This window comes from Heptranchias perlo, chromosome 34, assembly GCF_035084215.1.
Source record: "Heptranchias perlo isolate sHepPer1 chromosome 34, sHepPer1.hap1, whole genome shotgun sequence".
Lineage (NCBI taxonomy): Eukaryota > Metazoa > Chordata > Chondrichthyes > Hexanchiformes > Hexanchidae > Heptranchias > Heptranchias perlo.
In genome coordinates this window covers 7,106,608-7,128,947 of record NC_090358.1, presented here as the reverse complement: position 1 = coordinate 7,128,947, position 22,340 = coordinate 7,106,608, and the positions used below count along the sequence as shown (strand labels likewise).

At 42.4% G+C, this 22,340-nt stretch overlaps 1 protein-coding gene across 3 annotated transcripts in view; it reads left to right on the top strand.

The window, feature by feature from the left end:
* The window catches only part of akap13 (A-kinase anchoring protein 13), a 322,499-nt gene that overhangs the window by 182,891 nt on the left and 117,268 nt on the right, over positions 1-22,340 (top strand). For all 3 annotated transcript variants that reach the window (XM_067971374.1, XM_067971373.1, XM_067971372.1), the window contains exon 10: positions 12,216-12,282. In XM_067971374.1, the coding sequence (XP_067827475.1) occupies positions 12,216-12,282 (67 nt within the window). The remainder of the gene's footprint in view (positions 1-12,215; positions 12,283-22,340) is intronic.

The following is a 22,340-nucleotide window of genomic DNA, read 5'->3' as shown; positions in this document are numbered from 1 at the left end:
TTGGCCAGTACACCGGGGAGAACTCCCCTGCTCTTCTTCGAAATAGTGCCTTGGGATCGTTCACGTCCACCTGTTTCAAAGTGAGTGTTAGAGCAGGATTGGACTCAGTTGTGATGCATCACCCATGGTAGAATCGCTTGCTGTGCTCACTGCCTATGTTCTCTGTGAAGAGTAGCTAAATACCAAGAAATCAATGCATATGGGAGATCAGGGAGGGGAAAATTGGCAGCCAACAAAATGTAATAACTTGGCTTGGGTTTATTGTTTTGAAAAATAGTGCCGCTGCTCTGAAAATGAGTTTTTTTTAGATGGAATTGGGGGAAGCAAATTTTGAAGGAGAGGCTCATTTGACTGAAGTTGAGGAGTCAGAGAGCTCTGGTACTGCAGCCATTGAAATTTAAGGCCTGTTTGATCATGCAGGGAGGGGCGGATCTATATTAAAAAGAAGCCAACAACCATTTTAAAGACGTTATTTGAAGTTAATGGAGCAACCGCAGGTCGTCCGGTGTGATTAGGGGAACTATTACATAAATGAAATACAGGTGGAGCAGATAGGAGTGAAGTCCTACGTCTTAACGTGTCAGGAAAGAGTATGGAATAATAGAAAAAGTTCAAACTTGTTCCTTGTTTATCTACAAAATGTTAAGTTCAAATACCAAACTTTTAACATTTAGCATTTTTAAATTAGTGACCGCTTTTTAAAAAAATAATCTCTTCTTCACACTGGCTGTGCTTGCATGGATTTTACAGCAGTACAGACTATTAAAATAGTTGAGAGTGACTTGGATTAATGTAATCATGCCTCAGAGCTTCATGTAGAATGAATTACCTTAAAAGTATAAGAAGCGATTTCCTGCTTCATTGCTCCCAGTGAGTTCTAGGAATTCCCGTTGGGAAATTGTACTACTACCACTACGCTCCTGCCCTCTGCAAGTTGCCCAGTTCCCTCCGCCTTTCCACCTATTTTTAAAGCCCTCCTCTTTGGTATTTTCGGTTTTCATCCTCTTCTCTCCATTCCCCTCCCCTTTCCCCATGCTTGTTGTCTGCCACATTCATTTCCTCCTCCTTGTAAAGAGCTCTGAGATGTCTTTGTGCGAGAGGCGGTCTATGTAAATACAAGTTGTTGTTGAAGCAGTCATAATATATTCAGTGTGTTCAATACGTGGGTATCATAGGCTAGGGTCTTCCCTTGGATGTGCCTGTGGCAACCCACCACCATGTTTAAGCATCTTCAAACTAAACTTCTGAGAAGTCCACTTAAATAGAATTTTGGTTTACCTGGTCTGGAATGTATGCTCTCACTCTAAGAACTTGTCTGACTGATCTAAGGACAGAGAACCCCAGGCCAGGTTTGCAAAGAGTAAGGCTTGAAGTGTATGCAGGAATACTGCTGGTGTTAAAACAGCTAAAATTGCAAAGCTTGCCAACACCCTTGGGAGTGTTTCGTTATGATGCTCCGGCCATCATGGTGTGGGGCAGGCTTGAATGGACCAGCTGGTCCTTTCCTGCCCGTCAATTTCATCTTTTTTTTTATTCGTTCACGGGATGTGGGCGTCGCTGGCGAGGCCGGAATTTATTGCCCATCCCTAATTGCCCTCGAGAAGGTGGTGGTGAGCCGCCTTCTTGAACCGCTGCAGTCCGTGTGGTGACGGTTCTCCCACAGTGCTGTTAGGAAGGGAGTTCCAGGATTTTGACCCAGCGACAATGAAGGAACGGCGATATATTTCCAAGTCGGGATGGTGTGTGACTTGGAGGGGAACGTGCAGGTGGTGTTGTTCATATGTCAAGGAGGTGAACTCCAGGACCTAACTTTTCCTGGGTGCTGAGAAATGCAGTCAAATCCAGTCCAAAACACCAGACTCTTGTCCTATTATCCCTCCTCTAGACCCAATCAGCAGCACACCAGGAAAGAAAGGAGAGAGAAGCAATTGCAGCTATGGATCTTTGCTGGAGCACTGTCCTGGTGCATGACTTTGGTTAACCCAAACCACTAGTTTAATATTAGCACCTTGTGTTGAAGTGTTAAAGCAGACTTGATAAAAGACTCGAGTATTCCGCCTTGTAATAAAATGAGTTCTTCATAACTACTTACAAATTTATATTTCTGTTACATTGTCTTTGATCAGAATAGATTTAAAGCTTTAATTTCTGAGAGAAGAGTTTTGTTTATTTGCTGTAATTAGCCCTTTAACGCACAGCCTGTATTCCTGCTCCCTATGTAATTAAAAACAATTTTACAACACCAAGTTATAGTCCAGCAATTTTATTTTAAATTCACAAGCTTTCGGAGATTTTCTCCTTCCTCAGGCAAACGTTTGCCTGAGGAAGGAGAAAATCTCCGAAAGCTTGTGAATTTAAAATAAAATTGCTGGACTATAACTTGGTGTTGTAAAATTGTTTACAATTGTCAACCCCAGTCCATCACCGGCATCTCCACATTATGTAATTAAAGGCCTGGAGCAAACGAATGGCCTCTAGCGTTTACAGCATTGTGCCTTGTTGCTGCTGAATAAAGTGGTTGTTACAACTGGATGAGTTAATGGGAGGGAAAAGGAAGTGGAGAGAAAGAGAGTGTTTTATCCCAGGGAGACTGCAAGGCACAGACGCAGGAAGCAGCTATGTGGCAGTGTGCGTAAAACTCAGCTGATCTGAATAAGACCATTGACAGGAGTGTGCAATCCATCAGCTTGCACAGAGTGACTCTGTGCTGCTATTTTTTAAGAAAAAAGGGGAAAAAACTGCAGCCTGTTATTTTCACTTCACGAACTACTTGGGAACCATTTTGTCAAATTTCTTTCCCCCCCCCCCCTGACAATTATTGCTTTTTTTTGTGTGTGTGTGTGGCTTTCCTTGTGTTTGATTTTGAAAAGAGGGCGTTTATCCAACGGTCTCAGCTGCGAGGATTTCTCCCTGCAGTTCAGGAGCAGGAGCAATTCAAAGGAAATCGGCAACACACACACACACGTGTGAGAGTTTTGGTGCCTCGGGTTTCTATGCCCCATAAACTGCAGTCTGGAGTCCATGCTGTGGAATTTGCCTCTTCTTGTATTTCTCTGACAAAATGTACGAACGGTACAAAAGGCGGTATAGCCTATCTGGCATCTCAAAACATGGCAGAGGCGTTGATGTTGTGCTGCTTAAGGTACGTTGATTTCTGCAGACTACCTTTTTAAATATGAAAACATAGATTTAATTTGTTAACGAGTCTTATCAAAAATGATGCGTGTTTTGGAGAGGGGGCAAATTTTGGTGCTCAGTCTGGGAATTTGGTCCTGCTGAACTTTTACTGTTTTGGAGTTGGCTGGTTTCCTGGTAGAGATGATGGAAACCGGAGTGTAGCCAAGTGACTTCATGCACAGCATTTCTCTGCAAATAACTTCTCACAAAAAGGGGATAGATACCTTGGTCGGTGGGGTGGGGAAAGTCTCGGGTCTTTCTCGCTAACGCACTTCAGCTCACGATGGCTGTTCTTTTTTTTATTAAATAGACTTAAGTAACAATCTGGTAAGTGTCGTGAATGAGATTTTGTGTATTGTACCTGTTCCAGCAGTTGACTGCACTTCCATGGTCTCAAGTCAAGTTTAGTGGGTGGAAAAAGTATTTGCATGGGAGAAAGTGATCATGCCCACATTTGATCATGTAAATTGTCAATTTTTTCTTGTAACTTCTTGCAAGGTTGCAGTCTCTTTGTCGGGTAATGTATTGTGCTTTGTACAAAACAGTCCTTGTCCATAAAGTGGCATCTAAGGTTGGACGTCACTTGAAGAAAAAGTTGTATTTGTGTGGTGTATTTTCCTCCATTTACTAATATTACTTTGCCCATTTTGTCACTCATGCCAACTTTATTACTAGCAAAAGATCGACTTGCATTTATATAGCCACTTTATTGCATCTCTCAAACAACTCCAAGTACTTCACATACAATGAATAACTTTGAAATGACTATTGTTATTTAGGCAGATGTCGCAGCCATTTTGCGAACAGCAAGATCCCACAAACAGCAATGAAATGAATTACCGTTTAATCTTTTTTTCTGGTGGTTTTGGTTGAGGGAGGAATGTTGGCCAGGACCCCAAGTGAACACTCTGCTCTTCAAATGGTGCCATGAAATCTTTCACTGTCTATCACAACAGATTGTGTTTCAATTTAACATCTCGACCAAAGAGTGAGAATATATCCCACATGATGGCCCAAATTTCACATAAGTGGAGATTTGATAGATATGTTCAAAATCATGATTTTGATAGACTAAATAAGATAAAACTGTTTCCAGTGGCAGAAGGGTCGGAAACCAGAGGACACAGATTTAAGATAATTGGCAAAAGAATGGGAGGTGATATGAGGGAAAAAAATACTCAGCGAGTTGTTATGATCTGGAATGCACTGCCTGAAAGGGTGGTGGAAGCAGAATTCAGTACTAATTTTCAAAAGGGAATTAGATAAATATTTGAAGGGAAAAGTTTTGCAGGGCTATGGGGAAAGAGCAAGACAGTAGGACTAATTGGATAGCTCTTTCCAAGAGCTGGCACAGGCACAATGGGCCAAATGGCCTTCTTTTGTGCTGCATCATTCTATGATTCTATAATTTGAATTTTTATTTCTGAAAGTTTTTTTTTAAAAAGTGAATGCTATCCCATCTATGTGGGTATGTATAATTATCTTTCAATCTATATAATTTAGCTGGAATGCACTATTTAATAAAGGGAAAGGAACTGGGCAGTAGCCAGAGAATATTGTAAAATTATAACCGTGGGCACAAAAAAATTAATCTGGAACAATGTTTTTACTGTATCCCTGTAGGGGGCCCCTGCCAAAAGGCACTCCTGGGGAACACCTGCAGACATAAACATATTCCTACAGACCCTCTCCAGATGGTGATATGTCCCCATTTTAGAAGGTGACGTGCTCCCAGGGGCTCCTCTAAACAGCGTCTCATTGCTGCTGATTCCTGTCTGCTCCCTTCCCGGGCCCGGAGTTCTAACTTCTGATAGCGACAGCTACCCAAACAAAACAATTCTGTCATTGCAGAAATAAGATGCTAGCAGGTCAACAATTACAGAATTCTTGAGACAATGTGCTTGCAGCAGACAATGTATGAACCTCGGGCAGACAGAAACCTGATGAGCTGAGGACTCCCATGCTTTCCCCTCACAGACCCTTTAGAAATTCATTTTGTTTGAACTGCATTGACTGTTGGGTAGGCCAACAGAGCAGCTAATTTGTGCACAGCCAGATCCCACAAACAGCAACAAGACGAATGGCCAGTTAGTATATCCTTGATGTTAGTTAAGGAAAGAATGTCAGCCAAGACATCCCACAACCTTCTCACCCAGAGGCTTACCAATTAAGCTGATGGTGGCCGATCTCACTGGTCTTGTGTTATTGCAAAGAAAAGTGTGAAACCTCCCTTTATAAACGCACAGAGGCTTCCCAAATGGAAAGTTGGTGGTGTTGGATATTCAACAGAAAATGCTGGGAATGTACAGCATGTCAGTCAGCATTTGAAAGGGGAAAGATGCGTGAAGTTTTAGGGCTGTGTCCTTCATCACTAAGGCAGCCACCTGAAGCATCAGCTGGTATTTTCTGTTTCAGATGTTGGCGTTTTCAGTTTTATTTTTATTTGAATGTACAGTGGAGAGAGGAAAGTGGAGAGTGCCTTTCCATTTTAACGCTTGTTTTCCACTTCTGGACTTCCTTCAATCCTGAACTTTTGTTCTCCTCCTTCGCCCCCCCCCCCGCCCCCCGTGCACTGCTTACTCCACAAGAAATTGTTCCCAAGTGGAACGACAAACGATGGATAAGTGTTCGACCTGGTGTGTGCTGGCCTCTCACATTTGGCTTCATTCTGCTGGGATCAATGCTCACTTTGTACACTCACTGGAATTATAACTTTTGGTGTTGGTATCATTATTTTGACAAATACACTTTTGCAGAAATAATCTTTAATGTTTACTGAACAATGCAACACAACCAAACCAACTAGTCTAACTTGATGGGCACGTGGTAACCACGGAACCATAGGCGATGTCTGGAAATGGACGGACAGGCAGCTTATTTATACATAGATTTCTGTTTCGGCTGTGAGTGCAGATTGAGAGCCCTTTCTTGGAGTGACTGCAGGGTGTGAGGGTTTCTGAGGTACCTGAATTAAGGTTAGGCTCTGTAAGCCAGATTGCTGCAGCCATCTCATTGCGCACTTAATTAGACTCAAAAGGATGAGCAAGCTCCTCCCTCTTAGAGTGGTCACCAGCGCACTTCTGGAGATGGTGACCTCCTATTTTACATATCTTAAAACTGCACCAGTAAGAGTCTGGGTTCCAGTCCCTGCACTAAAAAGAAAAGCTCTGTTCCATATATTGGGGAAAGGGGGCTGCATTTGCCCAAAGCCCCATTTAGTTTTGGAGTGGACCAACATTGGGAGCCCGGAGCCCTCACCACCCCCCCCCCCCCCCCCACAGCTTGCTACAGTTACTGTCAATTTGCCCACAAAGGGATGCTCATTGGCAGCCTGGGATGGCACTCATTCGCGTTGTGAAGAAACATGTGACCATTCTCTCTCAAGTTTCATTTTTGTTCATAAATAATTAGTAAGAGACTCTGGATCCACCTCCTGTGACCAAAACTATCGTAAAGTAACCATGATAAGCCTGTAGCAGCATAGAAGTGTGGGGAAAAAGTAAGGCTGGTCAAGGATGCCCATCTATTGACCTTACAGGACACGGAGCCTCAAGGACTAAAGAAAATGAGCACTGATACGTTGCATGTGCTGCTTTCTCAGACTCCAGGGAAGGTGTGAACAGTTCAATGAGAGTGATTTCCACTCTGCCCCAACTCAGTGTTTGGGGAATTGATGGCAGTGGCCTCTGTTCTACCAATTTGTGCCACATTGCACATCAGTACATCGAAACTCGTAAAACAAATTAAATAGAAAATCATAAAGGCTGCAGTGTGTATTTTGTTATAAATATTTCAGTATTGGCTCTGAAGGTACAGGGAAAGGGACAATGCATTTTATTAATAAAAACCTTTTACACCAGCATTGAAACAATTCTGTGCGAAATGATTCAACCCCAATAGTCCCGGCTTTCAATTCACTGATTCTAGCTTACAGATTCTACTTTGCAAACGAGAAAGCAAAATGCTGGGAATCTGAAACAAAAACAGAAAAGGCTGGATGTACACAGCGGGTCATTGAGCTTCTGCGGAGAGAATGGGCACTCAATGTTTTGTGCTCATACCGAAGAACCCTTCTAAAGATGGGTATCATTGCAAAACTCCCCTGGTGATTGCTGAAGACGTCTGCAGCCTTCTGTAGACTGTCCTGCAAAACCTTTCTCGAAAAAGTGTGTTCAGTTGGGTGCTTTCGGCCTTCTGTACATCTTTTGTCAGTGATACGGTTGCTTCAGCGTACATCTGTACAAATACTGGTCAGGTAAATACTGGATGAAGACCACCCTGTCGCTGGCAGCATTTGTTTTTAAAGAAAATTCTTCGGCACTGATTTATTGGCTGTTCGTTCCATCGGAAACATTCCTGGTTTTTATAGGAACAGTTTAGACACTGGTTTTGAGTTTAGAACATTGATTTTTCAAACTGGTTTCCCCAGACTTGAGGGGTTCCCAGTGGGTCTGTGAGGTCATCAGATTGCTATATTTGTTGAGTTGCTAATGTTTTGGCACTGTCCCCGTGTTTCAGCAATGAAAGCACTATTTTCTTTCCAGTGGCTGACACTATCTTTCAAAGGTTAGGGTAAGGAGTCCCAGGAAATGTAGTGATTGTTGCTGGGGGTCCAATGCACTGAAAAGTTTGAAATACACTAGTTTAAAGCTGTAGAAGAATTTCTAAGTTGTTATGATCTGGAATGCACTGCCTGAAAAGGTGGTGGAAGCAGATTCAATAGCAACTTTCAAAAGGGAATTAGATAAATACTTGAAGGGAGAAAAACTAGCAGTGGCTATGGGGAAAGAGCAGGGGAGCGAGACTAATTGGATAGCTCGTTCAAGGATCAGGCACGAAGGGCTGACTGGCCTCCTTCTGTGCTTTATGATTCTAGGAATACTGCTTATTGAGAAATTAGTGAGAAGTGATGATTGATTTCATCTGCATCTAGTTACCTGTATATTGGTGGCTTGCTAGGTAATCACAAGATTTAACTGAACCATACATACCAGAAGACCCCATTCTGTGCTGAGTTAGCATATTTCTGTTCGGGTGGGGAGAGAGAGGAGAGAGAAAAGGGGGATTTCAGTTCACCTCAGTGGCCCGGGGTGGGGTTGAGAGAATTTGCCATATTAACCCCGACAGCGCTAATGCTTTTCTTCATGAATAAGAGCCTAATGAGGACTTATAAGAGACAGCAAAAGGCCACTGTGTCCAACAACCCCTTCCCCTTTTGATCAACTCTGCCTGCTCACCTTCTCACCATATCCCTCTGGACCTTCCAGAAATGCACCTAATTGTCTCTCGATCCCATGTATACAGTCGGCTTCAGTGTTTCCCCCCTGTTAACCTATTCACCACTGTATTACTTTTTGGGTGAAATATTTCCCTTGACTCTTCTTTTTACTCCTAACTGACTAATTATTGCCTTGTGCCTCCTAGTACTTGAATTGTTCACCATAATGAGCAATTTACCTGGGAATTTGTCAGTTCCCTTCATAATCTTTATTACTTCTATTAGATCACCTTGGAAATACAGTATACCTATGTTCAAAAAAATGTGAATATTATGCTCATCGAGATGAAACCTGCTGGTGTTGGGGAATAGTTCAATTTTGGGCACCCACTGTCAACGTCATGTACTGCCAGGTCTGGTGTAGTACAAAGTAAAGCACCAGCTACTCTCTTTTTGTGTTGTGGACACAGGTTCCCTCAAAACTGCATTGAAAGAAAGAGACTTGGCATCTCAAATGTCCTAAAGCTTCACAGAGAATGCAGTTAATGTTGGTATTTTTTTTCCTTGGGTTCGACATCGAGCAGGAGTTGGTAGGGGAGGCAACAGAAGGTGTTGTCGAAGAGGTGACTTTAGAAGGTGGGGGAAAGATGTAACAAGAGAATTCCAGAAATGCAGGGGCACTTTGTCTGAATGCTCCACACCAATGGAGCAGAGCGAGAGGAGCTTTGAGAGATACTGGCTCTGTGGAGACATCATCTTTGTGCAATCTGTTGGGATTAGAACACTGTAGGCTTGCAATGTTAGTTTCACTCTGTTACCTTGAGGTTGAAGTTTTACCTGCAATTGGCGAGCTTGCTCAGGAGCCCATGGAGTATGAGAGTAAATGAAGTTGGAGTTTCCCCATTTTCATGTTCGTATCAACCTTTTTGCTCACATTAGTGACTGCAGAAAAATTTATCCGAAATAAAAATGTCGATGTTCTGTGGAAGGAGCAGGTTTGATGGACGGAATGGTCTGTTTTCTCTGTTTCCTTCCATAATTTGTGCCTCAGTTTGTACATAGACTGACCACTTAAAATTGTTTAAATAACGTTTTCAGAAAACCTGAAGTGACTTCTTACCACCTGAGTCTGCATTTGTTTTAAATGTTGGCCCATTAGGAGCTGCCACCTGTGTATCCATGAGCACTAATCAATCTAAAGTTTACGGAAAACCTACAACTTAAACCGTTTTCTCCAAATTCCTCCCCATTTCTTCCCTCAGCGGGATACAGTTCCACAGGTGCCAACAGTCTCCTTGTAAGTTGCCAAAGTTCCATTCTTTATGCGTGAGGATCACTGCTGAGTGTCGCAAGCTATTCAGTCACTGAGAGCGTCACAGCTTGTGCCGTCCAGCAAAGGTTGCTGGGCAGCATGCAGAAGTGAGAAAGCTGATTGCTTTCCCCCCCCCCCACCCCCTTCACAATGGCACTGAGGCCAAAAGTCATGCCCCGACTGAGAATTATTTTGGAAACTCTTACAAGAGAGCTTGTTGAAGGGAAGGAGGTTTTATTGAAGGATTCTTGATTCAGTGATTCAGTCAGTGGAAACAATGCATGTTCTGTCAAGTGACAAGGTCGTATTGGAGCATGTTTCATTGAGGGCCTAACGGTATCCTGTAGCAACCATAAAGGAAGGAGCTCTGCGACTGACATCTATTGACTGTGAGGAAAACTTTCTCATTTTATGAGTGACAAACAGGAAACTTCCCCAATTTTTTTTCAATTGCTCCAAAATTAATGACCTTATTTAGAAAGCTAGTTTAGATATTTTTTTCCATAATGTCTTTGATCACTGAGTGTAATTTTTACAATTTCAAATGCACGAGCGTTTCCTCTGCTCCCACCCCCACCACCATTCCTTACATTAAATATCAGCTTGCTTCAGTTGGTTGCACACTCGCCTCGAATTAGAAACTTGTGGGTTCGAATCCCACTCCGGGACTTGAATATATAATCTAGGCTGATACTCCAGTGCAGCACTGAGGGAGTGCTGAACCTTCAGAGGTGTCTTTTTTCACATGAGACATTAAACCAAAGCCTTATTTAACTCTTCCAATAGTTCAGGTGAAAATTAAAGATTCCATTACACTATTAACTTTTGCTGCCATATTGCCTATATAACAGTGACTACACTTTTTTAAAAAAAACAATTAATTGGAATTAAAGCATTGAGAGCATTATAGGGTGATATATAAATGCAACTTTTTTATGGCGGAGGCCACATTTCCTCCTCCCTGAGACAGGGTTCAAACGCGTCTGGCGTACAGACGTCCCTTGAACAGCTGTTGATGTTGATCTGAGAAATAGGAAAATGGAGTCGCTCATAAGACCTGAAAATATAATGTTCTTCAGTGCTTCTAGCCATTACTTTCAGTGCCAGAATTAAATCCCAACAGTTGTTCCTTCCCAATTCCCAGTTCCCAACTCCCATTTCATTCGTTAACACCTGCATCTCTCACTTTGAGTGCGAAAGAAATGCAAACAAAAATAAAGAACCACAAAGATGTTGAACTCCCTGCCTCCTGTAATCATGCCTTTGAAGAAGGGCCAATGGTGCAGGCTTCCACCAAGTGGGCGAAAAGATGAGAGAATCATAAAAGTTAGCAGCCAGATGACACCAAGCTTGAGTATAAAAGTCCAGTTAATGATGAGAGGAAAGGGAGGTGAGGAGTTCCACAGTTACAATCATAGAAGTTTACAACATGGAAACAGGCCCTTCGGCCCAACATGTCCACGTCGCCCAGTTTATACCACTAAGCTAGTCCCAATTGCCTATAGAATCATAGAAGTTCTGAGCTTCTGGAAAAGAACAAGCTAAGAGTAGCAATGAGTCTTGATTTCAGCACAGTTAGAGTTCAGGGAGGAGGACACAATACTTAGGACAGTGCATTTGCAGATTTCTTTGGCGCCTTATCACATCTCTTTTAACTTCTCACATACAATGAATTACACTGAAATGGAGTGACTGTTGTGTAGGCAAGATAAGAGCAGAGAATCCAGGGGTGGACTGAACAAGTGGTATAGATAAAAGAGAGAGACCAGAAAGTACGTAAGGGACACCGGTCTGTGTGCGCATATCCGCTTCAATTGTGCAATTCGAGCACTATTGTGCATGCTTGTCTGGAGCCAGAGAGCTATAGTTGGAAAATAACGCACTGGTTCCGAGAGTCATTCCTGTGTTTGAAGCTGAGCTGGCCCTGTCCAATACAGCTGCTTGGAGACTGTTGTGGGTGGACTTCAACTGAGGGACTAGAAGTTTTGCAGCTGAAGTCTGGAAATTTGAACTAGGTTCCAGTTTCCCAGACTGCTCAAAGGATGTGTGTGCTGAATGTCAAATGCATTCATTACCCCCCCACCCCCCACCCCGGCCAAGATTTTGAAGTGATGTTTGAAGGGCAGATAGAAAGAAAGCCCATGGCTGGAAATCTGGGTTAAAAATAGAACGTGGTGGTAATTAGAGATCTGGTGTAGAATCAGGTCCGAAACACGAGCCCATCTTTCACTTTCAGATGCTGATTGGCCTGAAATGCACTTTGGATTTTCTTTTTAAAGGCAGTTGGCTCTCCAGTTGTTTATAATTAAGAATTGCAAAACTTTCTTTTGTCAAAACAGTTCAGTTGGTACTGATGCAACTTTATCTTGTAGTGGTTGTGCCTGGTAAAATGTTGCTGCTCCAACCCGTTTGCTTGCTGAGCATTCACCGGGCTTGGTGTCCTGATTTAAAGTGGATTCTTCCCTCGCGGAGAGCGTTCCGTTCTGACTGTCTGCTATTTCTTTCCAGATTAGCCGAGAGAGCTGGTGTCCTGATCCCGTGCTGCTGCAACCAAAACAGAGTGCCAAATCAGCTGGTAAGTAAATCTCCACTGGGTGAAAGTGGGGAACAGGTACGGACTGGAGTTGACCAGCACCTTTTGCCAAAAATAAAATTGGATAGCAGGTAGAATAGAGTTGGCATCATGGCTTGAGTTCTGAAATCTGCTTTTCTGATTATGAAAATTCATCAAAAACCTGAACCACTGCAACAATTAATGGGTCAATATAGAAGTAAATGAAAATATTCAAGACCGTTAATTAGTTCAGGATAGCCCAGTGGAAAAAAATCTTTGTTTAATCCCAATGCCTCCTGGTACTGACCTTAAAATAGCGCAAGATGAGAAGTTTGAGTTGGTGCATTTCTAAAAATAGGAATGCTATGATATTGAATGTTTGAACTAGAGGAATGTTTAATTTTAAAATTTAAATGTACTTCCAAAACTGGTGTAAATGTCCGCGCTCACATGCTAAGTGATAAAACATTGTAAAATGTATCTTCCCCACCACCCCACCTTTGTCCCCTCCCAAAAAAAAATTGGAAGTCCAAATGAGGTGCAAATCAGATTGGAGGGAAATGACTGCAATATTACAAAACTAATCAAGGGAAGCACATGAATTTCTTGGAATCGATTCTGTCTCTGTGGTGGCAGCCATTTTTAGTTTAATCATGTACGCTGGGGAGAGCATTTATTTTTTGGCGTTTTTAAGGTTGAGAGATGAAATCCTTTCGCCACTGCTGACACCCTATCTTGATGCAAACCTTCCTCCAATCTGCACCAGCAACGTGTCTCAAGGGCGATCACCTCTCCCACCACACCTTACTGCACCAGTGGCACATTTTTCCATGTCCCCTGCTATTCTTTACCTCTGTGAAGTTAGCAAATTGTTTAGCATTTTTTTGGGTGTGGGCATATGCCCATGTCGCCTGGTCTTAAAACTGCCCAACCTCGTTTCAAGTGGAATTCTTACAAACAGAGCTAGCTTTCAGTCTGGGCTGGGTTTGAACCCATTATTGTCGTGAAAGGATTGAGTTCAAACACTGCCTTTGCCACCTTATCCCTCAGGGGCATCTGTCTCACCGTGGAATGATCTCATGAATAGTTATTTCAGAATAGTTATTTTCTAACTCAGCAGCACTTTGGACTTGGTCCAATTTTTTTTTAATGCTACATTATAACTGTGCATGTAAAATGTCATGTGATTTCAATTTTCTTTCCACCATCAAGTTATGGAAGAAAGCTGGCTGTAAAAGTTTTTGAAAGGTTGAAGTATGGATAAATGGTGAAGTCCATTCTGCTTTCGGATTTCTTTTTTGGAAGCTCTTCTGAACTCACCTTGGGTGCTGGTTTCATACACGCTACGAGTTTGAGTCGGGAATCAGACTAACTCGACCATATACCACACCCCACTTTTTTACCCATAATTATATGTAATCACATTTAAATGTGTAGGTGCTCTTTGTAAATTATTTTACACTTTTTTTGTGGGTCCAGCCTCAAACCCTTGACAACCATCATGATGGCACAAAAATTTAATTGGGCCAAATGTGACAGCTGTACGAATTAACTCAAAACGAGCTCAATTTGGACCTTGGTGAGTTCAGCAAATAGTTTATAATCAAGTTATCCCAACTCACAAATACAGTTTAAATGTTTAGCTGATTAAAATAAGTCCTGTTAGATAATATTGTATGTTAGAAAGGAAGGATTGGGAGTAGGATGACAATTGAAGAATCAGAATTCACTCAATTAACAATAGATCCTTCTGTAGTGTGGAGACAGAAAGCACATCTGGTAACTTTCCAGTCATTCAGACTGTGCAGCACTTGTACTGGGAATGGTTAGAATAAGGCCTGGCTAACAGTGAGATACTTATCACAGATTCACAAGTGAAGCTGATCAGATAACTCAGTCATGGATGAATTATAGCCGAATTCATGAGTTGGATATTTATTCAATTTGACATACTGGCCTCTTAATTCCTCTTAAAGCTGCAAAGGTTGCTTCCTGTACCCTCATATGACTGCTATTCCGAAGTGGTGATGATGGGCTACTTTTAACTATTGGAATCATTTCAAACTGAGATCCTGTGTGTTGCTAGACTTGTGTAGATACAAATATGGAATGAGGGGGTGGGGGAGGTGAATAATAGGTCAATACACTTTAATGTTGTGAAACGCTCTTAATTCATCAGCTCAAATTGCTCCCAACAGTGATACACGTAACAGCCAATTCTTCAGCCTAGTGTCATAAAGCTCAAAATGCTCTCTCTCCAGATACAGCCCATATTTAGGACACAACCTATATTCTCTAACTGTTGTTTTTTTTTCTACAAGTGGAAGGGACATGTACAAAAATTTCTCACCGTCACCGTTATGGTCGCAGGCAGGTCATGTCCCGATTCGGATGAGGTCAGTGAGTCAGCCCAGGTTTGTGGTCTTGTGTCATCAGACCATCCCCCTTCCCGAAGTGAAATACAAACCAATTTGCTCCCAACAATCAAAAGTTCTATACATCTCCCTTCTGTTAAAACTGATTCTGTTTTATCAGATGAGATTGTCAGGCTTGCAAGCCCATAGATGTGGAAAAATATCTCCACGGTTCCCAGACAACACATTATATAAATAAATACTCTCATTCTATCTGTATAAAATCACACCGGCTGTCACAGATTTATTTCCCTAAGGTTATTTTAAGGTTTGTGTGGTCCAAGTTGCAAAAAGAAATTCCATTCTCAAAGGATTAGAACCTCACTGTTTTGACTGGGTTGGTGCCAATATTTACAGATCAGTTGAAGAAAAACTGTGTACAAAGCCAGATTTATTTTTAGGACGGGTGCCATTCAACTGCTTTAATTGGTGGCACGGTTTCTAATGACTAGCTGCAGGTGAAACCAGGATGAGAAGAGAGTTTTTTTTGTGGATTTTTCTTCAGTTTCCTTCCCTTTTCTCATCTCCGTCCCTGTCCTAAAGGTGCTGGCCCATGCTACGATACAACTTTGTAGAGACCAATATCCTTCCTGTGAGTAGCCTCACCCAATGACTTCTGCACATAATCTGGGCTGACACTCCAGTACAATGCTGAAGGATTGCAGCATGCAGGCTAAAATTCCATTGCAAGACTTAGGAAATACTGTACCACCTGAGTTGCACTTTGGATGAGGCATTAAGCCAAGGTCCTGTCTACCAGGTGGACATTAAAGCTGTAATGGGAAGTCAGCAGGGTTGGTATTTTGGAAAAGAGATGAAATGAGCTTCCTTCATCTGAGCCGATTTTTTTTTTTGCCCTACTTGACCCCTGCGCTTTCATATCCGACGTTATCCCCTGGAATTTGTGCTTCAGCTTTTCCCCCTATATATCCACTTCTTGACAGATCTTACTGTCTTATCTGTTGATAAATTTTCTGCTGCTTCCAGCCTTTCTTGCATCTTCCAAGTTGAAGTTGAAGCGATGGCCTCCGGAGGAAATGGACTATTATGGTATTCAGTACAGGAAATTTAAAAAAAAGACTTGCATTTATAAATCATGTTGTTGAATCTCTCACATGCAATGAATTACTTTGAAGTTATGCTGGCTACTGCTAAGCAGGCTACTGCGGCAAGCATTTTGCATGCAGCAAGATTTCACAACTGCAGCGAAGGCTAACATCAGTCAATCTGAATGACTGAATCGGTGGCAAGAAGAATGTTGCACAGGCTACCACAGGAGTGCTCCTTGTGTTTCAGGTGGTGCCATGGTGTGTTGAACATCTGCTCGAGTAGACAAATGGGGCCTTAGTTTAACATCTCATCTGAAGGGCTACATTTCTGACCATGCAGCACTCTGTACTGCATTGTGCCCTGGTGCGCTTAGAACCAACAACTTTCTGGCACAGGGATAAGAATGCTACCAAGTGAGCCAAATAGACAATTGGAAGGAATGAGACACTTGTGACCATGATGTGTGTCTACTTATGAATTATACTATCAGTCACTATTGCTTTGAACATACTGTAAATTGTTTCAGCATCCTCCCCGGTCTCAGATCTGTGTTTAAATCCGACCCAGACTGCTGGGATGAACATCTCCTCCCTCAGCTGTAGTGGGAGTGGACCCACTATACAAAACTACCCCTAATTTGGTACTAATGGACAATCTCACTGAGAGGTCACAAAGATGGCCGGTGTGAGAAATGAAAAAATGTCACACTGATTCAGTAGGGGTGCTCTTCTGAGGTTGGAGCAAAGTCCCATTGTTGGTGCAGTATAGAGGCCTTACTCTGCAGCTAACCCATGTTACAGCTGAGTGGGAATGCTCAATGGTAACACTGGGTGCCTGAGATGAAAAGTGTTCCATTCCCTGCAATAAGATAGAATGTACAACACAGAAACAGGCCATTCAGCCCAACAGGTCCATGCCGGTGTTTATACTCCACATGAGCCTCCTCGCTCCCTACTTCATCTAATCTTATCATTCCATACAAGCACCTTTTAAAAATATGTAAAGTGAAAATGTAATACAAAGTACTAACATCCCTCACCTTGCACACAAAATTCTTCCAAAAAAGTAGTGTAATCATGAGCAGGACTGTCAATATCACATTAGCAAATTGGGCAAGTAAGTTGCATTTAGCACTTTGCTATCGCTAAAACTGTAGCATGAGGAAAGAAGCAGGAAAGATTAGTTCATTTACACAGAACTGAGAACTGGGTCAGAGGAAGGAGAGAAGGAATTTATATAAACAATTTGTGGGAATTTTTTCTACAAACTCTATAAACCAGACTCCAGGTGGTATGAATGAATAACCAGAACAGGAATCCGGAAGTCAAAGCGGCATTGGGCTAAGTTGGGATATACAATGTGGGACACCTAAAAACCACTAATGAACGTGTAATTCATTGAACGTTCAAATCCTACAGTCTTAAACAAAATACCTTTTTTTTTCTTCTAACTTCAAGACCTCACACGGTGATGAGATTAGTTCAAAAGAAATCATCCCTTCAGCCCATTTGATTTCATACTTTCAGAATACCAGCCCCACTGTCCTCCCATTATCGCTTTTAACATCCACCTGAATGGTCTCCTCGTTAGAGCCCCAAGTGAATTCTTCCCACCTTCCCCAAGGTTTCATTGTTCCTCATAAATCAAAACTTTAAAAATTCTGACTACATCTCATTCATTTATTGAATGTTATATCATTTTTTTTCAAACTTCAGAGTGAGTATGATGTAGATGCAGGCTCTGTGATCTTTTGTGCTTTGATTGAAGACTGCAAATGATGGCAGTGCAAGGCTTTATCCTAGAACAATAATCTAGGCCTCCAACAGTTTATGGTTTTGAGAAACACGATTTCTCCATGCGGTTTATTGCCTGGATCTGCGATGCTTCTGCTGCTGAGTAGCTTCCCGAGCTGCCGCTAATTGGTTCCCCCTTCTGATGAGCTGCACCCAAGGCTGACATCTGGTAATCGGCATCAACCAAGTGATGATGCCAAATTACCGTGGTGTCCTGCACGTCACAGGAGACACACAAACCATTTGCCTTTATTTTGATAAGATTGAAAGAAAAACAAGAAGTGATGGAAATCTTCAATTAAGAACAGAAAATGCTGCAAATGTACAGCAGGTCAGTCAGCATGTGAAAGATGAAAGACAGGTTGGCACATTGGGCATGATCCTTCGATCACCTGAGATCCTTGTGGGATAAGTAGTGGCCAGTAGCAGGTGATGAAAAGATACAGCAGTGCAAACTGATTTAGGGAAGTATGCAGTCGCAAATGAGAAGAGGAAGGGGTGACGTTGATGATTGGGACCATCTCGTAATGTTAACCTGACTTTCTGCTGCTGATTGACCTGCTGTGAATTTCCAATGTTTTTGTTCCATGCCTTGTTGTGTTGCCTGCCATTGGCCATAGTGTGGAAACTTTCCAGTGTGTAATTATTGACAGCGAAGGTGTTGGCTGGAGCAACCTCCGTTGTGATTTAATTTTTAAATGGCACCGCGTTACCCTGAAGGCAGAGAAACAGTGGAGTTACACAAAGATATCCACAGTGGATACCCTTATTCATCCACACACGCCCGTGTCGAAAACTAGTAAAAACTGGTCAGCTTCAAACACCCCCCCAAAAAGCTGAAACGTCCTGATTATATATGCCTGTGAGATGTGAAAGCAAGTAATTACATGGGTTAATAAATTAAGCTGTAGATATATCCAGCATTCCTTCACTTGTATTGGAGGGATAAAGCACAAGTAAGTGCATGAAAACCCAAATGGGAAATACTAATGTTGAAGGCACAACATTTATTTTCTATGGGGATTCTGGGTCATGCATCCCACAGAAAATGTCTTTTAATGTTTTCTGCCGGTATTTGTAATCTGCAATGAACATGTCCATTGCATTTTTTCTTCCAAAAATGAGTGTTTGCTGAGTTTTATTGAAAACAGCGTTCTATTTGCCATTTGGGAATTAATACGTTTTCTTTATATTTTGAAGCTTCATTCTCCCAGGTGCAGCGGATAATCTGTTACTGGGAGAAAAGTTTTAATGTTGCTTTCAAAAAAAAATGCATACTCGCAAATGAAGAATTCAGACCTTGTCATTGGCTAAGGGATCATTCTAGACAGGGGTGTAGATAGCAAATTTGGAAATGTGCACTTCATTCCAAGTGTACAGTAAACCACACCAGCAACTGATGCATTTTGGGGGGATTCTCCAGGAAATTCTGAATTTCTACATTAATAATTGTATTCTAGTTAATTTTAATTACTTTTATACTTCATAATGGATGAGGAAAAATAAAAGTAACTTTTGGGTTTTTAACAGACTATCTCTTCCCTTCAAAGTCACTCTCCCATGTCCAATCACTGCACCCCAGTTCACAAAGGCACTGAACCCCCTCCAGACCTAGTTCAGAGACATTGTACCCCTCGACCTCCCCACTCTGTTCAGAGACCCACTCTCTTCCTTCAACCCGTGAAGTTCAAGCTGCTATTCTCCTTCCACACTCTGATCATGCTGGCCCTCTTTTCTTCCCTGCTCCTTTAGTTAATGCTGACCGTCTCCGTTCTTGACCCTGTCAGCTCATGGCTGTGCTCAGTCCTCTCCCTCTCTTTCTATTAATGCTGGCACTCTCCCTTGCTTCACCTCTCTTTCATTCACCCCAGACCACCACTCCCAGCTGTTCGCCTCTTCCTTTCCCCCCCCCCCCCCCCCAAGCCACTCAACCATTGCTCCTCAGTTTCTGCCCCCCTTATTTCTCCCCTTCATTCCCTCTACCACCCCCCCCCATACTTCCACAAAATGTTACTCCTGATGGTACTTGGTGACTTGAGCTGCGCATTGTAAGTGGGAATTTTTTGTTTCAGTGAGAATTCCCGCATGTAGTGCACAGTGGCTCGACTCACAAAGTAGCAGCAGGACTTGGATGAGAATGGCATTGATGGTGGAGGGGCCCCCAGAAAGTGGACAGTTGGCCTATATTCAGCTCTGATCCTGGTGCCACAGAAGCACCAATAGCCCTAGTCGCCTTGCCTTTATTCCAGGCCTGTGCAGGAGGAAATAGATCTTTCAACTTCCAGCATTTTTCTGTGAAGCCATGTCCCCCCTGGCACACAGTCACCATTTTGGTGTGTAAAGCATGCTGGAAATGTACATAAACTCCTATGAATATTTGTTTAGTGGCATCACTCTATGCCAACAGCCAGGGAAGTCTGAGGCAGGTAAGAAGTGCCACAGTTCTGAGGTCCTGGGAGAGAATAAGTTTAAAATAGGAGACAGTGCGACAAGTTTCGATTGCAACACAGTGAAGATGCACGGAGGAGAACGAGTTTGTAGAATGGTGTATTTGTAGCTTAGAAGGAGTCGGAGGGAAAGTTCAGAGGACCAATGACCATTTTAGTATCAATTTAAATAGAGATGAAAGAGAGAAAAAGCCAGGCATGGGACTAACATCACTCATTGGATGTGTCTTTTTGTGTATTCTGTTCAGATTGCGGTAGCTTTAACAAAACAAAATTGAGCCATAAATTCAGCCTTGATTTATAGTGTTATGGTTTGATTCAGAAAGTTATGAAAATAATAGATACTCCTAAATTCTATTTTTAAATATTAAGCATTAAAATTATACGCTATCATTTTTGCTACTGTAATAGGATAGGAAAAAGTGTGCCTGTTAAAAGCTACAAAGAAACTGAATGTACAAACATTACTTTGTGAACAGTGTACATTTGCCGAATGCAGTTCAGAAATTTATATTTAAAAGAAGAAAGACTTGCATTTATACAGTACCTTTCACGACCTCAGCATGTCCCAAAGTGCTTTACAGCCAACGAAGTACTTTTGAAGTGTAGTTACTGTTGTAATGTAGGAAACGCGGCAGCCAATTTGCACTCAGCAAGCTCCCACAAACAGCAATGAGATAATGACCAGATCATCTGTTTTAGTGATGTTGGTTGAGGAATAAATATTGGCCTAGACATCGGGCAGAACACACCTGCTCTTCTTTGAAATAGTGCCATGGAATCTTTTATATTCATCTGAGAGGTTAGACAGGGCCCTTGGTTTAATGTCTCATCCAAAAGCCAGCACCTCCGACACCTGGAGTGTCAACCTAGATTTTGTGTTCAAGACCCTGGAGTGGGACTGGAACCCACGACCTTCTGATGCAGAGGCTAGAGTGCTACCCACTGAGCCACGGCTGACTAAATTAACTGCCCAGATCCAAAACACTATCCTACACACTTCTTCCCTCATCCTCACTGTGTTCAAATCAAGGCTCAGTGCAATGTTTCCTACCTTAATTTACTTCTTTCCCAGGGTATCAAAACTCTGAAGCTTTTTACCTCAGTCTTCTCTTTCTTCTACAATTTACAGGCTTACAATGCACAAGTTTGGCATCACCTAACCACCATTTCAGTTTACCTCATCTTCCCTCCTCTTCAGTCTTAGTGATGTCCTACACTGTGAGCTTTGGCTCTTCACCCACGTTTCTTCATTTAAAGAAAAACACAAAAGGGCCAAAAAATAGAGGGAAAGCAAAGTTATTAATTGCTTATGATGAAAACCCAGTTCTATATTTTTCTAGCTTTGTCATTGTTTGCAGCCAAGTTCTGGCATATGTCCCAGACCTCCAATTATTGCATCCTCCTCTCCATCCCCACCCTATCCTGCAGAAGAGCCAGGTTTACTGCACTTCAGGCGGAATGCCAGTTACACTTTCCCACAGAACTCGGCCCAATAAATGCAGGCTCACATGATCAACTCTCAAGGCTTTGTGAAAGTTAAAATTGGACCAAACTACTTCATCAAAATAATTATGTTCCCAGCAACTAGAAATTTCATAGCCTCTGAGTCAGAAGGTCGTGGGTTCAAGTCCCACTCCAGGGTCTTGAGCACAAAATCATCTATTGCAACACACAAAAGCAGCAATGAGTAAAGTTGCCTTATTGTAGGCATGAAGCACTGAATGTGATTTGGAGTGTTCCAGTATATGTTGGGTACTTCCCCCTCCCTCCTTCCCCAGCCCCTTCCTGAGCTCTGTCTTCTCCCTTTGCTGAAGGCAGTTACTCATGTTGGTGTACAGTTCCTTGGGTGGTAGAAGTACCTTTCCCAAGTATCCATCTTTCCATGATAGCCTAGGCAGTTAGTGTTGGCAGGCTATTCAACCATTTTGGGGCGGGTCGGTGGGGGTGGTGGGGTTCCTTATAGCGGAGCCTGATGTTGCTGTTACCCATCATCCATACACTTGTGCTTTCCAACAGGGGGTCATTTGCTAGCAATCACGAGCAGGGACCCTCGTTGATTACCCTCTGCCCAAACCACCACCAGGTCTGGGAGACCAATTATCATACCACCTGTACAGCTCTGACTATGATGAGCTAACTAAACACAGACTCTCAATCTTCCTGGATTTTATGGCTCTGCTGCATCACATGGTTCACTTATGTACAAAGTCACGAGGAGAACCATTATTCTGTTGAGATTGAAGAACTAACTTGTCTCTAAAGACATCAAGATTTGTGTTCTGCATTGAATCTCTTGCTGTATCATTTCCTTTGTGTTTCGTGGCTCTTATAAAGGGAAGGTTTGTTATGAAGAAAGTATTGTATGTAACAAC